Raw genomic sequence first — 25,499 nt, forward strand, 5'->3', positions numbered from 1 at the left:
TATGTGTGTGTTAAATGAAACTGTACGTCTGCACCACTCATTCACATAGAGAAATGCAGAACATGCAGAATTCATATTTAAATTATATTTTGCAGCTTAATATTCACAGACACTAGTCCATATGGCATTTAAACGTACTAACCTACTCTTGATGTATACATCCAAAATTGGGCAAATTCCTTGACATTCCATGTTATACAGCAAATTCCATTTTTTTCCACATCACGGAAATCATAGCCCCCTATAAAGGAGAGCGGTGCTTTCGTTCTGTAGTTTCACTTTTGTAAATGTCTAGATGTCTGAGATGTCTAGATTGATGCACTTCTGTGTCTGCTTGTGGTCTAATCTAAACACACCCATCCATGCAAACATGCGTCACTGAGCACATCTGTCAGGGCCCATCATGAGACCAAAGCAGGTGACAGATGAGGTTCATCACACACACACACACACACACACACACATGAAGTCCTACACACACTTGTGTTGGCAATCATGCAAAGTGACTTTATGAGAGATAGCCTGTCGAGTTGATTCACAGGCCTGTTAAGGAGATGAAGGCAGCGATGAGGCGACATTGAGAGCAGAAGAGCAGAGGCGTAAGCCTCCACCCCTGACACATGCATATAAACCCCTAATCACTGACCATGATTAGCTGTCGTCTCTCTGTAGCTCAAATCAATAGTGTGAGTGACGCGAGTCTCTGCAGCTCTGTCAGGGACCATTTATAAATGTACAACCACATGCTTCATTATTATGAGTCAAGTCAAGTCACCTTTATTGATATAGCGCTTTAAACAAAATACATTGCGTCAAAGCAACTGAACAACATTCATTAGGAAAACAGTGTCAATAATGCAAAATGATAGTTAAAGGGAGTTCATCATTGAATTCAGTGATGTCATCTTTGTTCAGTTAAATAGTGTCTGTGCATTTATTTGCAATCAAGTCAACGATATCGCTGTAGATGAAGTGTCCCCAACTAAGCAAGCCAGAGGCGACAACGGCAAGGAACCGAAACTCCATCGGTGACAGAATGGAGAAAAAAACCTTGGGAGAAACCAAGCTCAGTTGGGGGCCAGTTCTCCTCTGACCAGACGAAACCAGTAGTTCAATTCCAGGCTGCAGCAAAGTCAGATTGTTCAGAAGAATCATCTGTTTCCTGTGGTCTTGTCCTGGTGCTCCTCTGAGACAAGGTTTTTACAGGGGATCTGTATCTGGGGCTCTAGTTGTCCTGGTCTCCACTGTCTTTCAGGGCAGTAGAGGTCCTTTTTTAGGTGCTGATCCACCATCCGGTCTGGATACGTACTGGAATCGGGTGACTGCAGTGACCCTCTGATCTGGATACAGACTGGATCTGGTGGCCACGGTGACCTCGGAACAAGAGAGAAACAGACAAATATTAGCGTAGATGCCATTCTTCTAATGATGTAGCAAGTACATCGGGTGTTATGGGAAGTGTTCCCGGTTCCGGTTTACCTAATTAATGCAGCCTAAAAATCCTTTAACAGATATGGATATTAAAAGCATATTAGTACACAGCAAAAAAATCTGAGTGAAATTATCTCTGTTGGGAGTACATGTGAGACCACACTCAAGAGTGTGAAAGTGTTAAAATAGGAGTGTAAAATTAACACTGAAGCAGAGTTAAAGTTAATGAGATAATTAAGTGATTAATTGAGTGATGATTGACCATTATTGACGAGACCTGATGTTAACATGCAGAATCAACAAAGACGAAAATCACTATTTTTATGGTATCACCATTATAGTGGTCAGTGTTTAAGTCAGATTTTAATTGGCTGTTATAACGGAGTTTTAAAACCGATGGACAAGCAAAGACTCCGCTGACTACAAAGACTATTGTTATTCTTGAATTACTGAGTTAAAGTTACATTGTTGATTATTGCAGCCCTATGATTGTTCAACAAAGTATTTCCAGCATTTTAAATTCAATCTGAGGAATTTCTTAAAAATTGTTTGTTCAAAAATCTTTCAGTTATACATGCAAACATCAAGAATCAACCTGTCAATCTCAACAATGGTGAAAATCCAAAAAGCATGTTGCAGTGCATTCTGGGTGCCACCTATCAAAATTCATCCATGACTCCTATGATGCATTGCGGCATGAATAAATTATTAGCTGAATTGTTTCAGTAATTTCCTTTATTCTTACTATTCTATTTTTGTTTTTTATGTTTCTTTTAGTAGTTTGTTTTCTAATGTTTAGAGTTGGTCTATTTTTCTGAATATGCTGTTTGTCACCGTTGTTGAGATTCCTACACTAATTTTTGATGTATGTGTGTGCCTAAAGCAAGCTTTTCTTATGATCAGAACAACTTTCAAGAAATCATTTTAATTAGTGTGTACTGTACAATAACAGGGTTTTTACAATCAATGAGGTCAATCAAATCTGTTTAGGATTTAATTGAGTTTGGTGATTCAAGTGAAATGCCCATGTTCTGATTTTTTTCCTGTCTGTTTGTTACAATTCAGTTGTAACAGCCAAACCAAATCTGACTTTAAAAATGTAAGGCTCAAGAGCCCAACTAAAGCAAACACTGACCACTATAATGGTGACATGAAAATAGTGATTTTCGTCTTTGTTGATTCTGCATGTTAACATCAGGTCTCGTCAATAATGGTCAATCATCACTGAATTAATCACTTAATTATCTCATTAACTTTAACTCAGCTTCAGTGTTAATTTAACACTCCTATTTTAACACTTTCACACTCTTGAGTGTGGTCTCACATGTACTCCCAACAGAGTTAATTTCACTCAGATTTTTTTGCTGTGTAGGACCCTGCTGTTACGGATCACTCGGAGACAGAGGAGTAACAGATGAAAGATGTAATTTATTGAATGGACACAAGCAGAGGAGCGGGAAGTGAGGAGTGGATGGGTGTTGGGATCCGTGCCGGGAAGGAGGGTACCACACACACGCACCGTGGGGTCTTTAGGAGGATCTTGGAGGTAATCCTTGGAGAGAAGATGGAAGAAGAGTCTTCGGAGGTTATCCTTGGAGAGAAGGTAAAGAGGAGTTAGTCCTAATAGTTAGCGCAGGAATGATCTTGTCGCGAACGTGACCGGACAATGACTGGGTGCGTGTGTGTGGCTTTTGTGGTACTGTGGTGGATGATAGGTGATGCGGATCAGGTGGTGATGATTAATATTCAGGTGAGGGTGTGCGCCGTGATTGTGTGGAGGTGGAACCTGGCGTGTTTGTGACACCTGCCTCGGCGCCTTGAGTCGAGTATAGCTTGCACCTGATAGGCCTCCTTGCCATCGATGGTTATGGGAGGGGTACTCTCCCACTTAATCATTAATATCCCAATGGATATTTTTGAACAATTAGCTGCATGAGTATTATGATCTCTATAGATTAAGAAGCGCTGTATTGTACTTTTTTTTAAATAATGAAAAAATAAACATGCATTTAAAATCTAAATTGTGTAATAATAATAATAGTAAAATGTTTATACTGTTTATACTTGCTTACCTCGGAAGTTGCCTTGAGTGTGATATAAGTGACAAAATCAAGAAGAAAAACCCAATAAATGTAGCTAGAATGATCCAGAATATTATGACGACTGAATCTAATAATAAAGAGAACACAGTTAGGCATTAGATTATCAAAAGGAGGTGATCAAAAGGAGGATGTCAAGTATCTCACATCTGTTGTACTTGAGTGCACTGGCGTTGACGGAGACCGGATCTATGTAATCGTAGTAGTACTCGTAATCCCACACATACTCTGAAGACGACTCTGTGGAGTTTTTCATTGTCTTTGATTCTGTGAGTCAGTGCAAGTCTGAGCCAGAAGCACTGATTTAAAACCCTTGATCCCACCCACAGTGAAACCACATCCCCCTTTATGAAATATAGCTAATATTTCTAATGAAAACTTTTCACTCATCTTATTCAGGAGTCTTTCTCTTTAGTTTTAGCTTCAGTCCATCTAAAAATATAAATATTATGTAGATAATAGGTTGCTTTGAGCCAATCATATGAGCAGTAAACACCATGTGAGTGATTAATCAGTAAAGGCAGCAGACATGAAAAGAAAAAAATTCTTTATATATATATACAGTACAGACCAAAAGTTTGGAAACGTTACTATTTTTAATGTTTTTGAAAGAAGTTTCTTCTGCTCATCAAGCCTGCATTTATTTGATCAAAAATACAGAAAAAACAGTAATATTGTGAAATGTTATTACAACTTAAAATAATAGTTTTCTATTTGAATATACTTTAAAAGAAATAATTTATTCCTGTGATGCAAAGCTGAATTTTAAGCATCATTACTCCAGCCTTCAGTGTCACATGTAACATCCAGTCTATCACATGATCATTTAGAAATCATTCTAATATTCTGATTTATTATGAGTGTTGGAAACAGTTCTGCTGTCTAATATATTTGATCAATAGAAGGTTAAAAAGTCTAATAATATATATTCTAATAATATATTTTCTTTACTATCACTTTTTATCAATTTAACACATCCTTGCTGAATAAAAGTATTGATTTTATTTAAAAAAAGAAAAAAACAATTACTGATCCCAAATTACTGACCAGTAGTGTATATTGTTATTACAAAATATTTATATTTTAAAAACATAGCTTCTTTTTTTTTTTTTTTACTTTTTATTCATCAAATTATCCTAAAAAAGTATCACATGTTCTGAAAAAATATTAAGCAGCAGAACTGCTTCCAACTTTGATAATGAATCATCATATTAGAATGTTTTCTAAAGGATCATGTGATAATGATCCTAAAAACTCAGCTTTACATCACAGAAATAAATGATAATTTAAAGTATAATAAATTTAAAAACAATTATTTTAAATTGTAATAATATATCACAATATTAAATTTTTTTGATCAAATAAAAGCAGGCTTGATGAGCAGAAGAAACTTCTTTCAAAAACATTAAAAATAGTAATGTTTCCAAACTTTTGGTCTGTACTGTATATATATATATATATATATATATATATATACACACACACACACACACACACACACACACACACACACACACACACACACACACACACACACAACAAGCAAGTGTAAATAAATAGGCTATAAATATATAGACAAATGTTCTTACTTATTGTTATTTTTTTTAAGATGCTTTTACTGCTATATATGATAAGCTACTACTAAATATAATGTTGGAACTTAATATTCTGTAAAGCTGTTTTGCATTGATTTGTATTGTGAAAAGCGCTTTACAAATATACTTGAAAACTTGAATTGTGTGGATTTAAGCTTTGACTGAAAAAAGGAAATTAAAATATAGAATACGAATATAAACAAAAGCTTTTCGTAAATTATTTGTGCTCCGTTTTTACGTAATAACATCATGCATGCAATATTTAATAGTTTATGTAAATATCCATTCCATGCAATACGTTGTCTATCCTAATGTTTGAAACCATTTCTGTAATTATATAATGAATGTAATTTTGGAAAACTGTAAACGATTCTTGCATTTATTATGTTTATGCTTAATGATGAGTTTAAAATTAATTTAATGATCACAACTTTTAGTAAAGGTAAAATATACACACACACACACATATATATATATATATATATATATATATGTATATATATATATATATATATTTTTTTTTTTTTTTTTTTTTTTTTAATCTTTAATTACAGAACAAACATAAAAAAGTAAGACGCCTGGGCAAACCTAGAAATGATGTCATATTAAACTGACCAATAGAGAGTGAGATACATGTATGATCCCGCCCCCGGTGCGCGATTCATCCAATCACAGGAGACGGTGTATGTTTGAAACGGTCGGCCAGTATCAGATGATCACATTACATGGACTTCGTTCATTGCTAACAGCTGTGTAACATTGTCGAAGTTTCGTTTTCAGCCGAAAAAACAAGTAATTTCTTCGTACTTTCCAAATCAAAACTTAAGATCCTCAGTCAGTATTAAAAAGTCGGACGGAGTATAAAATAGTCGGGCATTCGCGCTTCTTATCAGCTGACAGCATTAGACATTTTAAATGCAAACTAATATGTGTTCATAGACTATGCATTATCTATTGAACCGTTATTAAAAGTGTTACACTATGGCGGATGGGACTTTGGTCTTTGGAGCGAATCTAAACGCGAGTTGTTTGACCTCTCGAGCAAAGAAAGTCAACAACAACAGCATTTCAGCAGCAGCGAACATGAGGAGAAAGACACGACAGAGCAACAGAAGAGACATTCACAGCCGGGTAAAGTCCTGAGCAGCATGACACACTCAGTCCTGTTGTGTTTACTGTTACATTAGTGCAGAGTCTTCCTGTTTGTGCCTTCATTCTCATGCAGTCAACTTTTCCACGCATTGTGTTTTTGTGAGTCACATTTAACCAGATGCACGATACACGCCCTGTTTATTGCATTGCGTTTGCCAGCATGCATGTGAAATGTTAATATGCACGAGATGATTAGTTCATGATGTTGTGTTATGATTGCAGGTCGTCTTGGAGAAGGTCCTGGGCATCACTGCCTCCAGCAGCAGTGCTTTGACCTGTGACCCCAACACTGGTTTAGTAGCATATCCTGCAGGGTAGGACTATTTCTATTCATGCATTCTGTGTCCAAGTCCATTCTTGAAGGAATAGTTCACTCAAAAAAGGAAAACTGTCATTTAAACTTTGTTGTTTGAGACCTGAATCTTCTTTATGTAAAACAAAAGGAATCTCTTCTAATGGAAGTGATTGGGGACTAAAGATGTGCAATTCAGATCTGATAAATAAGCAAAGTAGTCCATATGTTTTAATGCGCTATATTTGTAGTCTTCTGGAGCCATAACTTAGTGTATTGATGAGACGGAACTAGGCCTGTCACTATAACAACTTTTTTTTGTGTGTGTGTGAGATATTGCCCCAGAAATAATTGCGATAATATTGTCATTTTGAAGACCATTTTATGTCACTAAATATAAAATCATAATGAAATCGCATAATAATGCAAGAAGGCCTACACACTTCTAAATGTCAACAAACTTTTAATTTAAGAATATTAAGATAATGGAAATTAAGTGTCAAAATACTAAATACCTGAATAAATCGTAAATAAACATTTACTAACAAAAAGTGCAAAGTAACTAGTAGAAAAAGAAAAATGCACAAAGAACTTGAATGGAGATTTTTTCCATCTTCATATCATATATGTATGTATTCATGTGTATAAATATATATATATATATATATATATATATATATATATATATATATATATATATATATATATATATATATATATATATATATATATATATATAAAAACACTGTTTTGGACATTGCGAAGGAATTCTTCTTAATCAGCCAGTATTATAATGATTAAAATAGGAAGTTTAATATTGTAATATTTTGCAATATTTCTATCCCTCTCTCTCTCTCTCTCTCTCTCTCTATATATATATATATATATATATATGCAGTACAGACCAAAAGTTTGGAAACATTGCTATTTTTAATGTTTTTGAAAGAAGTTTGTTTGATCAAAAATACAGAAAAATTAAAAAATTTAATATTGTGATATATTATTACAATTTAAAATAATTGTTTTTAATTGTTTTTATTGCAAAGCTGAATTTTTTAGGATCATTATCACATGATCCTTTAGAAATCATTCTAATATGATGATTCATTATCAAAGTTGGAAACAGTTCTGCTGCTTAATATTTTTTCAGAACATATGATACTTTTTTATAATAATTTGATTAATAAAAAGTAAAAAAAAAAAAAGCTATGTTTTTTAAATATAAATATTTTGTAATAACAATATACACTACTGGTCAGTAATTTGGGGTCAGAAATTTTTTTTCTTTTTTTTTTTTTAAATAAAATCAATATTTTTATTCAGCAAGGATGTTAAATTATGTGTTAAATATATTATTATAATTTTATTTATTTTTTTAATAAATGCAGTTCTTTTTAACCTTTTATTGATCAAATATATTAGACAGCAGAACTGTTTCCAACACTCATAATAAATCAGAATATTAGAATGATTTCTAAATGATCATGTGATAGACTGGATGTTACATGTGACACTGAAGGCTGGAGTAATGATGCTGAAAATTCAGCTTTGCATCACAGGAATAAATTATTTTTTTTAAGTATATTCAAATAGAAAACTATTATTTTAAGTTGTAATAATATCATAATATAATATGTGTAATATTCACAATATTAGTTTTTTTCTGTATTTTTGATAAAATAAATGCAGGCTTGATGAGCAGAAGAAACTTCTTTCAAAAAGATTAACAATAGTAATGTTTCCTAACTTTTGGTCTGTACTGTGTGTGTGTGTGTGTGTATATATATATATATATATATATATATATATATATATATATATATATATATATATATATATATATATATTGATCAAATAAATACAGCCTAGTTGCACATAAAATTGGAATCTTCTTAGAAAATTGGAATAGTGAAAGTATTCAAATATACTAATATATTGTCAATTATTATATAATGTATAATCCGTAAACTGTGTTTCAGTTGTGCGATCGTCATCCTGAGCCCAAAGAAAAACAAGCAGACTCATATTTTTAACACATCCAGGTAAACAACATCCTCCTTTTTTAATTCCGCAGCATAATGTTGTACATTGTGACTGAATTATGTCTTTTGAATTATGTGTTTGTTGCTCAGGAAAACCTTCAGTGCCTTGGCTTTCTCACAGAATGGAAAATATTTGGTCACTGGTGAGGTAAGTGCTTTGAAATGTTTTATGAGGGCCGAAAGAATGACAACTGTGCAAAATGCCCTTCTCCACCGCATTTGAAAGGGAAAGGAGGCAGTCCGTCATTGATTCACATGGTTATTATGTATATATGTGGAAGAGGAGTTATGACTGGGCTGTTTGAACATCTGTGTTCTGCGTTCTGATGCATTCCAGCTCCTGGCTGCCATGGTGAGGCCCCGTGCCTGTCCCAACAGAGAAGCGTTGTAGCCACAGCAGATCACAAAAGCAGTGCAATGCCTGCTTTCCTATATTTAGGCATCTGACTCATTAAAGGTGCATGTTTCACAGGGAAGTTGGAAAAGGGTTATTTAAAAGAATAGATCACCCAAAAATGACCGTTTTGTTCTCATATACTGTATGTACTTTCCTCATACAAAGAATAACCTCAGAAGCGTTTGGTAAAGCGTGAGGGTTGTGTGAGCTATTGCTGTAGTTTGATTGATATCACTTCATATCACTGCAGCTGCAGCCCATCTAGATGAGTGTTAGTCACTGTTTAACCCCGTGAAAGCCACATGTTGTCCTACATTCTGACACACAGCTTTGTTTATTAGTGACCGTTTTTATCTACTCATGCTTTCCCTCATCATCTGATCTTGCTGAACACAAAAATTAAATGAAAATCAAAAGAAACGCTGGCGGCATAGTACTAGACAATATTTCTAAAAATGTTTGACTTTCCTACTACGTTTGTCTAAGGAAATATTAAGATACAACAGTCTATGTATTTGTAATACAGTCATATGAAATGTTATTATCCCATTCATATAAGTCATGAACCAAACCTGTTTTTGGAGTTCTCTGCTGAGATTTGATTTCGCAGATGATGTGTTCCAGTGGCTGACATCAGATCGGCTGTTGTAGTAGAAATGAATTAAAATAGAAAAAGCTGTCAACTGAAACATTTGAAATAAAACGATTATTTAAAAGTAAAATATGCATTTAGGCTTGAATTAAGTCAAGTCACCTTTATGTAGTGCTTTAAAAAATACAGATTGTGTCAAAGCAACTTCACAGTTTTAAATAGGAAAAGTGTCAATAAAGCAAAAGTGAAAACAGTTTTTTTTAGTTAAAGGCAGTTCATCATTAATGAAGTGATGCTGTCAACATCTAGCTCAGTTCAGTTTAAATAGTATCTGTGCAATCAAGTCAACGATATCACTGTAGATGAAGTGTCCCCAACTAAGCAAGCCAGAGGCGACAGCGGCAAGGAACCGAAACTCCATCGGTGACAGAATAGAGAAAAAAACCTTGGGAGAAACCAGGCTCAGTTGGGGGGCCAGTTCTTCTTTGACCAGACGAAACCAGTAGTTCAATTCCAGACTGCAGCAAAGTCAGATTGTGCAGAAGAAACATCTGTTTCCTCTGGTCTGTCCCAGTGGCAATCTAGGAGAGAAGGTCTTCATATATATATATATATATATATGTATGTATATGAAGGTTAATAAGTAAATGGATGTCTTTTTTTTATTTTTTTTTTATACTTCCTTCACCACTCTGTTCTTGGTATGTTGTATAGTATTGTAGACACATTGTATCTGGGTGTGGGGTCTCCCACATTTATTCTGATGATTTTTTGCATTGTTACCATCAACAATTTGTTCCCTATCTCTTTCCCTGTTGCTTGGCAGAGCGGGCACATGCCCTGTGTGCGGGTGTGGGACGTGGCAGAGCGGACACAGGTGGCAGAGGTCCAGTGTCATAAGTATGGGGTGGCGTGTGTATCTTTCTCCCCCAACGGAAGCTACATAGTGTCTGTGGGATACCAGCACGACAGGACGGTCAGCGTCTGGGAGTGGAAGGTGGGTACCAAATCACAGCCATGAACCTAAGAAAATAACCTGACTGATACTGAATTTGAATAAGATTACGAAAGACTACTTTCTTTATGATATTATCTACATAAGTAGATTCGCATTTCCACTGGGGAGCAACTTATGCATTATCTATAATCCCAACTGGTAAATGTGAGTGTGCGCAGTCATTTGTAATTCTGATATTTCTGACTCCACTTGAAGGACACATTAAACTCCTCGTTGTAGTATGTTCTGGATGAAGTAAACTGAACTTCATCAGACATCCTGTGCTCTGTTCATAGAGACCCTGTCAGTCAGAAGGCAGCTTGTGAGTCTGATTTACAACAAATAATGCTTTTAAATATTTTCTTTGCTTGTAGAAGGGGACTGTTATAGCATCCAACAAGGTGTCCAGCCGTGTGCTTGCTGTATCTTTCTCGGAGGACAACAGCTACTTTGTAACCGCAGGGCACAGGCATGTGAGGTTCTGGTACCTTGATGCCTCAAAGGAAAGAAGGGTGAGACCCTTGGCACATGTTGCTACAGTCTGCAGATGCACTGAAATAGATAGATTTTTATGCAAACACGCACTACTGGTCAAAATATCTGTTTCTATTTTAAAATGTAATTTATTTCTGGGTAGGTAAAGCTATTTTCTGCATCATTACTCCAGTCGCATATGTTTTGGTGCTCAGTTTTTCATAATGGTTTGTATTATCAATGTTTAAAACAGTTTTTGCTGCTTATTTTTGTGAAACCTGTGATGCATGCGTTTTAGGATACTTCAAATTATAGAAATATTTTTTCAAATTATACAATATTTTTTTACATTATAAATGTCTTAATGTTACTTTCATTTAATTGAATGGATCATTTGTCTTTTTTTTTTTTAATCTTCCCTTACCCCAATGGTAGTGTATGATGGTTTCCAAAAGAAACTAAACCAATAAGCAGCACAACAGTTTAACATTGATTATAAGATAATTCTTGAGCAACTAATGAGTATATTAGAATGATTTCTGAAGAATTATGACGTTGAAGTCTAGAGTAATGATGCTGAAAATATGTGGCCAGTGTGTCCTGTGTTTTGGTTCATTGCTAATTGGGTTCTTTACACAACCTAAGAATTTCAAGCGTGCTAATCTGAACTGACGTGATCAGTGCCATTTCCTGTGTTTGTGGGTTTGTCGTTTTACCAGACGGAGCACGTAACACTTGTTGTTCCTTGTCGTTCAAATAAGCACACATTTTCTTCATGTTCTTGAAGCATTTAAGAAAGTCCTCACGTGTTGAGGTTGTTCATATGTTTTGTGATTGGCTGCTCCAGGTGAACAGCACAGTTCCTCTGATTGGTCGCTCAGGGTTGCTCGGGGAGCATCAGAACAGTCAGTTCTGTGGTTTGGCGTGTGGCCGTGGCTCTATGGCCAGCAGCACCTACTGTATCACACACACGGGTCTGCTGTGCCAGTTCAACAGCAACAGACAACTGGACTCCTGGGTGGATCTCAAGGCAAGTGTCATGCATTGCCCCCGTTTCATTGCTGAAGTGCAAGTGTCTCCTATCAATCATTTCCAGTTGCCCTGTAGGCTTGCAATATTGCCTATTTCAAACAGATTTTGTTGCACTTTATTTAACCTGGGACTATGGAAGCCCATTTCTGCCACTACATTTTTTGTTTATATATATATTTCACAATTCTTAAAATTCCTTTTTTTCTCAGAATTCTGAGTTTACATATCGCAATTGACACTTTTTCTCAGAATTGCAAGACATAATCTTGAAATTGTGAAAAAAAAAGTCAGAATTGGAAGTTTATATCTTGCAATTCTGACTTTATAATTCGCAGTTGCGAGAGATGAACTTCTGAGAAAGTCAGAGTTGAAATCCAAGAATAACCAAATCATATTTTCCACAGAGCCTTGTGGTTTGTAGTAACTACCATTTAAAGGAATAGTTACCGTATTTTCCGGACTATAAGTCGCACTTTTTTTTCATAGTTTGGCTGGTCCTGCAACTATAAGTCGCATTTATTTAGAATCAAGAGAAAACATTACCGTCTCCAGCCGCGAGAGGACGCTCTGTGCTGCTCAAAAGTGCTCCTGTAGTCTACACTGAGCAGCATAGAGCACCCTCTCGCGGCTGGAGACGGTAATGCTTTCTCTTGGTTCTAAATAAATGCGACTTATAGTCCAGTGAGACTTATGTTTTTTTTTCCTCGTCATGACGTATTTTTGGTATGATGCGACTTATACTCAGGTGCGACTTATAGTCCGAAAAATACGCTACTCCAAAAATTCACCCAAGTGTTTCTTCACCAGAACAGATTTAAAGAAATCATTACGGTACATGATTTGCTCTCCAGTGAATTCGCTGTTGTAGTTGATTGGATGCCGCTAGAATGAGTCCAGCTGCTGATCAAAACACTAGAGTAATCCACACTAGTGGATGACCGATATGGGCTTTTTGACAGCGATGCCGATATCTTGGAAAGCAGAGGGGCCGGTAGCTGATATAAAGCATAAAGATATAATTTTGTAAATTTTTTTATTCCTATTTAAGAAGTTTAAAAAAATTTGACAATGGTTTAAAAAATAAATGTGTAAAATAAACATAGTTATACTTTAGATGACAATGTATTTTTCACAAATAAATATTTAATAAAAATATAATTAAAAAGGAAGTAAACACTGTAACTAACAGGCCAATCAGTATTCTGGAAAGTTTGTGTGCATTGGGAATTATTTTCATTAAAGCCAGGGTAACCCTCGTTTTACATACAGCACACAGAGAAAATGACATGACAGTGGACAAATGCATACAGTGCAGCATAATTTTAAATTATGAGTTTAAAGTTTAAAGCATTCAGTTCACACACACAGACTTCTGTCCGTATTTGACAGAACTATTAACAACGACGGTGAACAAGAGGAAGAATGTGAGTACTGTGTGGTCACTGCTCAGGCGCTTCTGCCACTCTCTCTTCAGTCTCCAGTCTCCTGCTTCGAACACAGGCCTAGCAGAAAAACTTATCGGCCGATATTTGAAAAATGCCAGCCGGATTGGTGATATATTGGTCGACAACTAATCCACACGACTCGAGCCCATCAATCAGCATTCTGTGACATGAAAAGCTTTGTAGTTCAGACTTTAACTTAAAAAAATAAGACTTTAACTTCATTGGAAAAAATAAGTATGCACAGATAAAACATTTTATGTAAGTGAAAACATGCTAAAACAGTTCTAAACAAATATTTAGGTGGATTTTGATGTGAGACGACAGCAGGGGATGGACTTTTGATCATCGATAATGTTTTATCATTTTGCCCATAAGAAAAGTTTCAAAGTAAATCCCTTACTGATGGATTTGTCTTTATTTTTTATTTATATATATATATATATATATATATATATATATATATATGTATAATATTATATAATAATATATCAATTTTTTTAAAGAATTGCAATTTTTCACTTCAAGACATTAATTGATGGAGTGGTGTGGATTATTGGGATATTTTTATCAGCTGTTTGGACTCTCATTTTGATGGCACCCATTCACTGCAGAGGTGCTGCACTGTGGTGGTGTAATGTAAAATTTCTTCAAATCTTTACAATATAAATAAGCTCAACTGCATCTTTGATAACCTGAACGTGACTACGTTTTCAGTAAATTATCTTTGGGGGAACTATTCCTTTAAGGCCAGTATGAAATAGCTGAACACTGATTACGTAACATGTCTTGGAGACCAGTAGGACAGGATTTTTAAAAGATATATTTAGGAAAGTATGTCTTTGTTTTGGTGTTGTAGACGACGTCAGCACAGTGCTTATCGGTGAGCGAGACGTTTGTCTTCTGCGGCTGTGCTGATGGCACAGTGCGTGTGTTCAGCCCACAGGACCTGCGTTACATCACCACACTGCACCGGCCACACTGCTTGGGAGTAGATGTGTCTCAGGGCACCCAGCCAGGGTAAGAGACCGTCAGGAAATCCTGGAATAATAGAGCCACAATGATTTCTCTAATAATCACCACAATGATTTCTCTAATAATCACATTTGCACTTTTGTTTCTTTTCTTTGCTGTTTAAACAAATGATTGTATCATTGCATGCCAATGACATTTCTAAAGTGTCATTTAAGATGCAGTCACATGTTAAAATTAGTTCAGCTATGACAGATGCGTCTAGAGCTGCTGTTTTTGTTTTTATTTCACTCCAGCTGTTTATGAACGCAAGGTCACACACATCCTATGTGAACACCAACTTCTTGCAGAGCAAATATAATGCAAAAGCAAAAATATTTGTAGTACCAGTGTACCATATTTTCTGAAGTGGCACCAGGTGATAATAGCCTGTATACCATATAATAATAATAATAATAACCATATATTTGAGTTCCCCTACTCCACTTAGATCTTGCAAATTAAATGGTATAAAGAACAAGAATGAATAATAAAAATAAACCTAAATCATTCATTATAAGTGGCTTTCATTATAAAATGTTGGAAATGCTCTATATAAATAAACTTGACATCTTATAGTGACCAACAAACTCAAATTGTGATAAAGTTAAATGTGAGGAAAGATAACAATTGAAACCCTCAAGATGAAACGCATTTCTAATTTCTCATCCGCTGACTTGTTCGCTATTTACCGTATTTGGTAATATTTCTGATCTAGTGTTTTTCCTCTTAAAATAAAAAAAGGACTAAAGAAGGATAATGAATGTTTAAGCAAATAAATACCCTGTAAAAAAAAAAGAGAGAAAAAAAAAGATGGGATGAAATGTGTGTGAGGCGTTGGGAGAAGAAATTGGATTTCATGTGTAGTAACACATGGCATATTACAACATACTTAAAAACTGTAATAGTATGTTGTCATACTAAAATAACACTGTCAAACATTAAAATAACTAAAATAACACAATCACTGGTGTGAGTAATGACACCAAGATAAACTCATTGACTTGAGTTTTTGTGTATATACTTGCACCATATTGGGGGGGGGGTTGTTGTGATTTCACTTTATTTTTAATGTTAGTGTGTAATGTTGCTGTTTGAGCATAAAAAATATAGTTATATAAAAAAAACAAGTTACTTCCCGGGTTCATGACATCACAAACCCAGATAAACCCCACCCTCGGGAAAAAGCAGCAAAGTGGGCGAGGGCATGTTGTGCTGCTTTAGAGATGAGGAAGAGAAAACTAGAGATGCACGTAAAAATCTGTTCATGTATGATCATTTTATAATGATTCTAATTGATTCACAAGTTTAAAAATCAGTGTTCTAAGCAGAGGTTCATAATACTGTTCCTCTGTCACCCTGCTCTCCCGCTCTCTTTAACTCCGCTCAGCTCTGACAATGAACTGTTCCAATTATACACTTATTTTCACATAGCTATGAGAAGCATTAAACTTGTGCCTGAAGTTGCCATACTGTATTAAAGCTTTAATCAGGATAAAACTGTATATTAAAAGCTAAAATAAGCAGCAGCATTTACAATAACAGTGTATCTAAAAGTATGAGACAACAACAAACAGAAAAAATTTGGCCTACCATTAAAAGCCGTACTTGCAACAGGTTTTGCACGAACCTCTTCGATAATATCCTCTGTTTCTCTATTTGGCTCAAACTGATAAGCGATATTAACGATGCTGTTGTTTACTATACAACTGGAGCACATGTCACTAAGGTGGGGGACGGGACATATAGATGTGCACTAGAGGTGGTTTAGCCAATCACAACACTGGGCTAGCTAACCAATCAGAGCTCATTGACTATTTCTGAGGGAGGGGCTTCATAAAAGCGGGAAATGATCAGCGTGTTTCTCAGAGAAGGGACAGAGCAGTGTGGAATAAAGGTAAATTATGTGAGTGCTTTTTTTTTTTTTTTTTTTTATAAACAAAGCATTAACACATGTTAGACTGCACCCCATAAACACAATCAAGCCTAGAAAGAAAACACTGAACCACCCCTTTAATATGAAATGTTATACATTTTTTCTTTGATTACTTCTCTTTTTCTAGGCATTTGTTTGGCGCAAACCCAGAAGCACAGTATCCAGATACGCTGGCTTTAACCTTTGACCCTGTGACCAGGCACTTGACGTGTGTGTATAATGACCACAGTGTGTATGTGTGGGATGTGCGGGACGTTCAGAGCGTTGGCAAGGTCTATTCAGCTCTGTACCACAGCGGCTGTGTGTGGAGTGTGGAGGTGAGGTAGTGACAGACCATGTTGATCAGATAGATTATACTCTAGCTAGGCCAGTTTCCTAATGCATGAATATTCTCTGCAGACCTACCCTGAGCTTGAAGATTCATCTGCGGCGTGTTTGTCCCCCGGTTCTTTCCTCACCTGTTCATCCGATAACACCATCCGCCTGTGGAAGAGTGATTCAGGACATGGCCTTCGCAACAACCTTTACAGCCAGGTACTGCTAGCCATGACAATATTAAATCATATTTTCACATTTTTACCCTTTTTTATGCTAAATGTGAAAACGTTTCCAAGAATTGAAAAAGCTGAGAAGTAGTTTAAAGGTACAATTTGTAAGATATTTGCAGTAAAATATCCAAAAACCACTAGGCTAGTGTTATATATATTTTGTCCAGCTGATTACTAACAATATCTCTAATGTTTTCAAGTACTTGTAAATCATGAGAAAATCCCCATTCTAAACAGTGACATGGGGCAGTGCAGTCGCCTATCAATGACGTTAGTTACCCTTTGTTACCGCCTTTACTAACGTAGAAACCACATGACAACAGTGTCGTTGACAAATGCGGAAGTAGCTTCGCGACAAACTTCAACTAGAAATAGATGCTGATCTCGCTTGTTTTACTCGACAGGTGAGTTGTTTTGATTCGTATCTTTACAGAAAATGTATGCTATTATAACGATCAACAAGATTAGTATTATGGGGCATATACGCCAAACACGGGGCATCACGTCTCTAGACCTGTGCGAGGGATGCGCCTGATCCATAGTCTGATCACGTCTTTGCATTGACTTTGTATGTAATCTACTCGCGCAAATTGTTGAACTCGCGTTAAATCCATGATTTATCTTTCCGTCTGATTGATGGCCATCAAGCGGTTAGGTAGAAGACAACAAATCCCATCATTCCACGCTCCTTCTTAGCGTCATCAAACCACGCGATTGTTATTGTTTTGATAGTATGCCCTCTAGTGGCAGGTCCTACAACCTGTACCTTTAATAGTGTTTATAATTTCATACCAGAGGTATTATTGTGTGCAGATTTTATAACTTTTTATGTATTAATTAGGAAACTGAATGACCGAATATTTGTATTTCTAAATATGAATTTGCCATACTCTAATTTTACATTGATAGTCCATTTCACTAAAACATTGATGCTTAAAGTTCACAAAGAAAACACAAGTAAACCATATGAATCACGCTTTATGCATGTTCATTAATCTGTTTAATATGTGAGTAAAAGCTAAAGTAAATCGGGTCATCATATGAAGTGATTTGTTCATCATATGTGTCTTTATGAACTTTTTAGAAGCATCAGTTTTGGTGGAATAAACTTTCAATGGAGGGAAACATCTCTTAGGTTTCATTATAAACATTGTAATTTGTGATTATCTAAGGGCTTTGGTATGGTGTGAGGGTGGAAAAAATATTTTGCCAATACATTCTTCTTGCATTCATTGATTTTTGCTGTTTCAGGATATCGTAAGGATCGTGTATGTGGACGATGACACACAGTACCTCAAAGCTGAGGCTGAGAAAGCCGAGGGAGCAAGCCAGGATGGTAAATCTGGGATCAGGGTGATGGGAATCAGCCCAGATGGCCAACATTTGGCCGCCGGAGACCGCAGTGGAAACCTGAGGTGAGAGAAAATGAAGGAACTACGCAGAGAACTGAATCATGAACATCTGCTAAATCATCTGTCTTTTCTTCAGAATCTTCGGCTTGCAGTTTATGGACGAGCTGCAGAAAATCGAGGCTCATGATTCGGAGGTTTTGTGTCTAGCCTTCTCCCCTACTGAGACTGGTAAGTGAGCCATTTCTTTTTCAAATGCATATTTTGTTTTGCACAAACAGTTTCATTTAATTGAGATGAAATACGTCTTTATGTCTTTTAAAAAGTGTTTTTCCTGTCAGGTTTGCATCTGTTGGCTTCTGCGAGTCGTGATCGGCTCATTCACATTTTTGACATGGAGAACAAATGCAATTTAGTGCAGACAGTTTATGATCATTCGGCCTCCATCACTGCCATCAAGTTTACTGGTGAGTTCACAGTAGATAAACACTTAATGATCGTATACTCTTAAATATTTAGATTAAGACCTGTCATACATTTATTGTAGGATTGAGTTCAGAGTTGTGTATGGTTAGCTGTGGAGCTGATAAGAGCATCTATTTTCGATCTGCTGAAAAGGTAAGGATGCTACAGTTATGTTGCGGTTATATTTTTCTGTTACTGCTGTTATGTTATAGAGGTATTTTCTTATATCTACTACATAGACGGACAGCGTAGAGATTGGCCAGTCATAAATAGTGCTGCCCTGGAGCAGATAATTCTAAATATTGTCATGATTTTGGAGATATTCAACCGTTATTTATTTTATATGCTTACAGCTAACCTAATTAAATTAGGAAGAAAAATTATCCAGTTTGCTTAAAGGGTTAGTTCACTTAAATGTAACTTCGCTTCAATTTTCAGTTTCAATTATTAGACAATTTTTTTTTTTGATTTCTGAATAGTTATTTAATTTAATAAAAATAATCCAGAACAATTTAGGAGGGTGGGGGGGGCGGTGGACATGTGTTAGAGGGGTCAGTCAGTGAATATGCAAACAGACATCTAAGCTTTGATTTTGATTAATCTGCCTTTAATGCAACTTATTTGTTTCTTTCTAACTGTTGTTGTTTGTGTCTCTCTTCTGAAAGACCTCTGAAGGCTTGAACTTCTCACGATCTCATCACATAGTGGAGAAGAGCACACTGTATGATATGGACCTGGACGCCACACGCACACACACGGCCATCGCATGCCAAGACCGCAACGTTAGGTAGGGCTTTGTGTGAGCTGATATTCATTATAAAGGTTCAGATGGTCTTTTTTCTTTTTCTTTTTGAATGCTGATACTACAATAATAAATGCGTTTATGTATCGGATTTATATCAGAGTTATTTGCATGAATGCCATTTCAAGACTCTTTTTCGTTTTCAGAGTTTACAATGTGCAGAGTGGCAAGATGAAAAAGTGTTTCAAGGGCTCCTTGAATGATGATGGGACACTGCTTAAGGTGTGTGTGTATGTGTGTGTGTGATGGGAATAATACTCTTTATGGTAATAACTTTCTTTTTTTTTGGCAATAACTTCGTTGTTTTGGCTCTCAGGTTCAGTTGGATCCCTCTGGGATGTTTTTGGCCACCAGTTGTTCAGACAAAAATATCTGTATCTTTGACTATGAGTCAGGCGAATGTGTAGCCACCTTATTTGGACATTCGGGTAACATTGTTTTTTTTTTTTTATCACTGATTTCATTCTTTCCCCGCATAAACAAATCTTATTTGGTCTCCTTATTGTTGACCAAACATTTTATCCTCACACAGAAATTGTTACGGGTATGAAGTTCAGCCAGGACTGCCGGCATCTGATTACAGTCTCTGGTGACAGGTAAATCTTATTATTTATATATATATATTTATTTATTTATTTTGTGTGTGTATTAGTTTTAATATATGAGGCAACATATTATATACATGAATTTTAGTAATTGTTTTATTTGGTGGATGTAGTTACAGTATAAAAGAATTACAGGAAAAGCAAACGCAAACACAGAATTGAACAAGGCATGTACACCTTTTAAATATTTAACATTTTAGATTTTAAACCATATATTAATGTAGTGGTTCTTGAAGTCATAAAATATCTTGAGTTTGAAAAAAAAGGAAGGCCATAAAAAAAAGGCTCAAATATATTAAATGTTATAACAAAATTTCTTTAAATTGGGCATGTTAAAACAAGAATTGTAACAACTTGACGTGATTATTAAACTTCAATAAACTGTGGTTAAATTAATGTGAGCGCTGAACGTTTAAAATCTGTGATTTTGCATATTATATAGGCTCATAGTTTCATGGTGGATTGCACTCAATGAATATTGTGCATTTATGCCAAACAGTTGTTTGAATTGGGACTGTTTACTTAGATTTTTGTATTTCTTAGATGGATGAAAGTGCCTTTTATCTCTTATTTTTATGTTTTGAGCAGCTGGGAGTAGTAAAGCATGTACATTTTAAAATAAGAGTCCATGTGTAGCCTGAGTCCAAGCGTGCCGCACGAGTCCTAAAAGTGAGGGCGGAACGTTTCGATCACCTCCAGGTGATTGGCTGCAGTAGAGGTCATAAACCCCGCCCTCTCCCTGTAATCTAATGGGATGCAAGACAAACTAAATAATCAAATTACTTCCAATAAATATTTCCAAAAGATGGTTTCCGTTATTTGATGTAGTTCTTATCGTGCTGGTTTGTTTACATGTTGTTGTTTTGTTATTTCTTAGAAATTTGCTTTAAGGTCGTTATTTGATGCTATAAAAACGGGCCATGGTTTCATGATTGTCAAGTCGCCTTTATTTATAAGGTTAAAGGGTTAGTTCGCCCAATTTGTAAAATGTCATTAATAACTTACCCTCATGTTGTTTTAAACCAGTAAGACCTCCGTTCATCTTCTGAACACAGTTTAAGATATTTTAGATTTAGTCCGAGAGCTCTCAGTCCCTCCATTGAAGCTGTGTGTACGGTATACTGTCCATGTCCAGAAAGGTAAGAAAAACATCATCAAAGTAGTCCATGTGACATCAGAGGGTCAGTTAGAATTTTTAGAAGCATCGAAAATACATTTTGGTCCAAAAATAGCAAAAACGACGACTTTATTCAGCATTGTCTTCTCTTCCGGGTCTGTTGTGTGAGAGAGTTCAAAACAAAGCAGTCTGGTTCGCGAACAAATCATTCAGTTCACCAAATCGAACTGAATCGTTTTAAATGGTTCGCATCTCTAATAAGAATAAATCCACAAATGACTTAAGCTGTTAACTTTTTTTAATGTGGCTGACGCTCCCTCTGAGTTCAAACAAACCAATATCCCGGAGTAATTCATGTACTCAAACAGTACACTGACTGAACTGCTGTGAAGAGAGAACTGAAGATGAACACCGAGCCGAGCCAGATAATGACTCGTTCTCGTGTCAAGAACCGTTTCTGTCAGACGCGTCCGATTCGAGAAGCTGATGATACTGCGCATGTGTGATTCAGTGTGAAGCAGACTGACACACAGAGCGCCTCAACTGATTCTTTTGGTGATTGATTCTGAACTGATTCTGTGCTAATGTTATGAGCCCAGGTAAACCGAAGGCTTGCAGTCATCGCCAATGACGCCAATACGTCGAGCGCAAAAGAACCGGTGAACCGTTTTCTTCAACCGGTTTACTGAATCGAACTGTCCGAAATAGCTACTGGTGATCCGAAAACCGATGCAACCGGTTCTTTACTCGTGAACGAGTCAGTCTTTTGTTCGTTATCTGGCTCGGCTCGGTGTTCATCTTCAGTTCTCTCTTCACAGCAGTTCAGTCAGTGTACTGTTTGAGTAAATGAATTACTCCGGGATATTGGTTTGTTTGAACTCAGAGGGAGTGTCAGCCACATTAAAAAAGTTAACAGCTTAAGTCATTTGTGGATTAATGCGTATTAGAGATGCGAACCGTTTAAAACGATTCAGTTCGATTTGGTGAACTGAATGATTCGTTCGCAAACCGGATATCCAGACTGCTTTGTTTTGAACTCTCTCACAACAGACCCGGAAGAGAAGACAATGATGAATAAAGTTGTTTTTGCTATTTTTGGACCAAAATGTATTTTCGATGCTTAAAAAATATTCTAACTGACCCTCTGATGTCACATGGACTACTTTGATGATGTTTTTCTTACCTTTCTGGACATGGACCGTATACCATTCACACCGCTTCAATGGAGGGACTGAGAGCTCTCGGACTAAATCTAAAATATCTTAAACTGTGTTCCGAAGATAAACGGAGGTTTTACGGGTTTGAAACAACATCAGTGTAAGTTATTAATTACATAATTTTGCTATCTGGGTGAACTAACCCTTTAAGTGCTTTAAACAAAACCGATTGGGTCAAAGCAACTGAACATTAATTAGGAAAGCAGTGTGTCAATAATGCAAAATTACCATTAAAGGCAATTCATCATTGAATTGTGGTCTTGTGATTGTGTCTAAGGCAGTTTGGGTGGGACTTTGATTCTGCGGCTCCACCTAATGACACTACTGCACAGACTCTGGCTCCAAATTACGTAATTTACTCAAAATTGCATGGGTCATACTGACATGCTTTGGCTTCACTTTTCTGTAGTGGAAGGAAGTGTAGACGTCACTTGTGTTTTTTATTTTTTATATTATACAGTCTATGCCTGAATCCCTTAATAGGTTTATCATTAAAAGTCCTGCATTATTAAAAAAAAAAAAATTCTTTCAAAATTCGATACTGTGTTTGGCGTTAAGTTTAAACATTGCATTTAATGTAGATTTTACTAGTACGGAGACAATCAATAATGTATACATTATTGAAACACAATGTATTAGCCAATATTGTTTGACCTTACCTCAATTTGTGTCGAGGTAGTTCATTCAAAAATGATAATTCTGTCATTTACAGAATCTATCATTCCGAATTCTGTCATTCCAAACTTGTATGTTGTTGTTTTTTTCTTTTTCTTTTTTCTGTGGTACATAAAAAAAAAAATGGGAACCAAAACTGTTTGGTTACCAACTTTATGTTCCACAGAAGAAATGCATACAGGCTTTGAATGATATGAGGGAGTAAATTTACATAATATACAACGTTTTTGGGTGGACTGTCCTACAAGGACACACCAGTGTAGACAATCACTAATACACATATCTAATGCTAGGGTGTGTGTTTTTGTGTGTGTGCGTCCAGCTGTGTGTTTGTGTGGCGGTTGGACTCTCAGATGACCAACTCCATGAGGAAGAGGCTGGCAGAGAGGAAGCAGCAAGCAGGTCTGACGGTTCAGCGGGCCCCCAGCAAACAGCAAGCCATCCGGTAGTCACTGCAAATCTGATCTTCTTATTTCAAATTCACACTAGAAGTGTTGGCACAGACCCAGACTGAGTTAATGGCGTGTGTGATTTATATTTTACAGCAAAAGCAGTTGCCCTTGCATTGGTCTTTTTTTCCCTATGAAATTCTTTGAAATTGAAAGTGAACTCTCAGGGCAACTCTGGAGATGAAGTTCATGTTTTCATGTCCTCAGAGTGAGAAAAATGCATTGAAAACAGCACAAGTGTCACGCATTGCTTTAGTGTAGTAAAAGAGCATGATTCGAAGCAAAATGAGGCTGTAAATGTGGACTAGTAATTAGATGAGTTGACCTATTTGTAGCCCAATTTAGCCACTTGTTAGCGACCACCTTTTAAGACAAGTTAAACCGGTTTAAAAAAAAAACAAAGGGGATATTACATATGCATTTTTGTCATAGAATAAAACGTAAAAATATCTTGAGCTTTAGTTCAAAAATGTGCCAATGTTCAAAAACTATTACTTTACTTCAGTCTGATTCACAACGGTTTTCTAATTTGAGTGGTACTGGTGGGAATTAGCTGGAAATTCAAGCATGCTGCCACGTCATTACATCACGTCAGTAAACCTAATGTCGTCGTCGTCTAGTTTAGTAGGCTATAGGAAGTGAGGATCCTGCAGGTGGTGGATTGTTTATATTATTTTCTCACAGCAGCTGGAATAACTAAATTTATCATTTTGATGGCAGATTGTAATCTATGGAAGGCATTTTCTGCCAAATTTAAATAAATAAATGAAATGATTAAAATTAAAATGAAAACCAGATTAACTATTTCATTACAGAAAACTGTACGCAAAATATGTGACAAAATTGAGAATGAAATTAAATGATTTCATTTTCACGGTGACATACCTGTCAAATTGAAAAATAAAATGCAATTGGTGATTTCACATTTCATTTTCAATAAAGTCTCGAGGCAAGACTGCCAATATTAAAATGAAAAGCCAAACGTGAAAAAGAAACTACACATACAGTTTTTACAAAGCTCTTTATTAACGCTCACGCAATAATAGTGACACAATTCAAATTTAAATTTTACTTGTCATTTTAATTCCTCTTTTATTTCACTGCTTTCATTTTCGTTTTCATTTTCAAAGACAACCTGCATGCAAATTATATGTTAATGAGTGGGTGTGGCTTATTCAAGTAACGGCGCTAGAGACAATCGTCTCGTGTGCATGAGTTGAATGGTGGTTGAAACAATGTGTGAAACGACATTAAAATGTGAATATATTGTAATCGAGACATGGCGAATCTGTTAGTGAGCTTTTGCGGGAAGCTGCTGCAGCATTAGAACGTGGAAGAAACAACCAGTCTGACCAGCATGCATCAAACCCTCGACCCACTGCAGTTCCTCGGCCTGAGCCTCCACGAGACTCCCCGGAAAATCTGCTGTCTGCTGAGTTTGTGACGGCTGCAAAATGTCCAAGTGTATCCAAGATTAGGGGTGCTCCGATCACGATCGGCCGATCGTTAATGCGCATCTCGTCAGTAAAGCCGGTTCTCTAATCAGCGGTTAATTCCATCAGGTGCGTGATTTCACATAGAGCAGCTGTTACTACACAGAGCCATATTGTTAACTGAGAAGATGCGCAAATAAACGCTGAAAATGAACGTGGATTTGCGCATCTTCTCAGTTAACAATGGCTCTGTGTAGTAACAGCTGCTCTATGTGAAATCACGCACCTGATGGAATTAACCACTGATTAGAGAACCGGCTTTACTGACGAGATGCGCATAACGATCG

The 25,499-nt window shown here is 36.2% G+C and overlaps 1 protein-coding gene across 1 annotated transcript in view; it reads left to right on the plus strand.

Moving 5' to 3' along the window:
• The first annotated feature begins 5,842 nt into the window (after positions 1-5,842).
• The window catches only part of wdr62 (WD repeat domain 62), a 38,275-nt gene continuing 18,618 nt past the window's right edge, over positions 5,843-25,499 (plus strand). Inside the window, exons 1-19 of the mRNA XM_059514909.1 lie at positions 5,843-6,256; positions 6,500-6,591; positions 8,549-8,611; positions 8,702-8,759; positions 10,427-10,597; positions 10,972-11,109; positions 11,919-12,101; positions 14,405-14,565; positions 16,620-16,809; positions 16,892-17,026; positions 18,292-18,455; positions 18,529-18,620; positions 18,731-18,856; positions 18,937-19,007; positions 19,520-19,641; positions 19,803-19,878; positions 19,973-20,084; positions 20,189-20,252; positions 23,593-23,715. Of these exons, the coding sequence (XP_059370892.1) occupies positions 6,107-6,256; positions 6,500-6,591; positions 8,549-8,611; positions 8,702-8,759; positions 10,427-10,597; positions 10,972-11,109; positions 11,919-12,101; positions 14,405-14,565; positions 16,620-16,809; positions 16,892-17,026; positions 18,292-18,455; positions 18,529-18,620; positions 18,731-18,856; positions 18,937-19,007; positions 19,520-19,641; positions 19,803-19,878; positions 19,973-20,084; positions 20,189-20,252; positions 23,593-23,715 (2,291 nt within the window). The 5' untranslated portion in view covers positions 5,843-6,106. The remainder of the gene's footprint in view (positions 6,257-6,499; positions 6,592-8,548; positions 8,612-8,701; positions 8,760-10,426; positions 10,598-10,971; positions 11,110-11,918; positions 12,102-14,404; positions 14,566-16,619; positions 16,810-16,891; positions 17,027-18,291; positions 18,456-18,528; positions 18,621-18,730; positions 18,857-18,936; positions 19,008-19,519; positions 19,642-19,802; positions 19,879-19,972; positions 20,085-20,188; positions 20,253-23,592; positions 23,716-25,499) is intronic.

The sequence above is a fragment of the Carassius carassius genome, chromosome 28 (assembly GCF_963082965.1).
Source record: "Carassius carassius chromosome 28, fCarCar2.1, whole genome shotgun sequence".
NCBI lineage: Eukaryota > Metazoa > Chordata > Actinopteri > Cypriniformes > Cyprinidae > Carassius > Carassius carassius.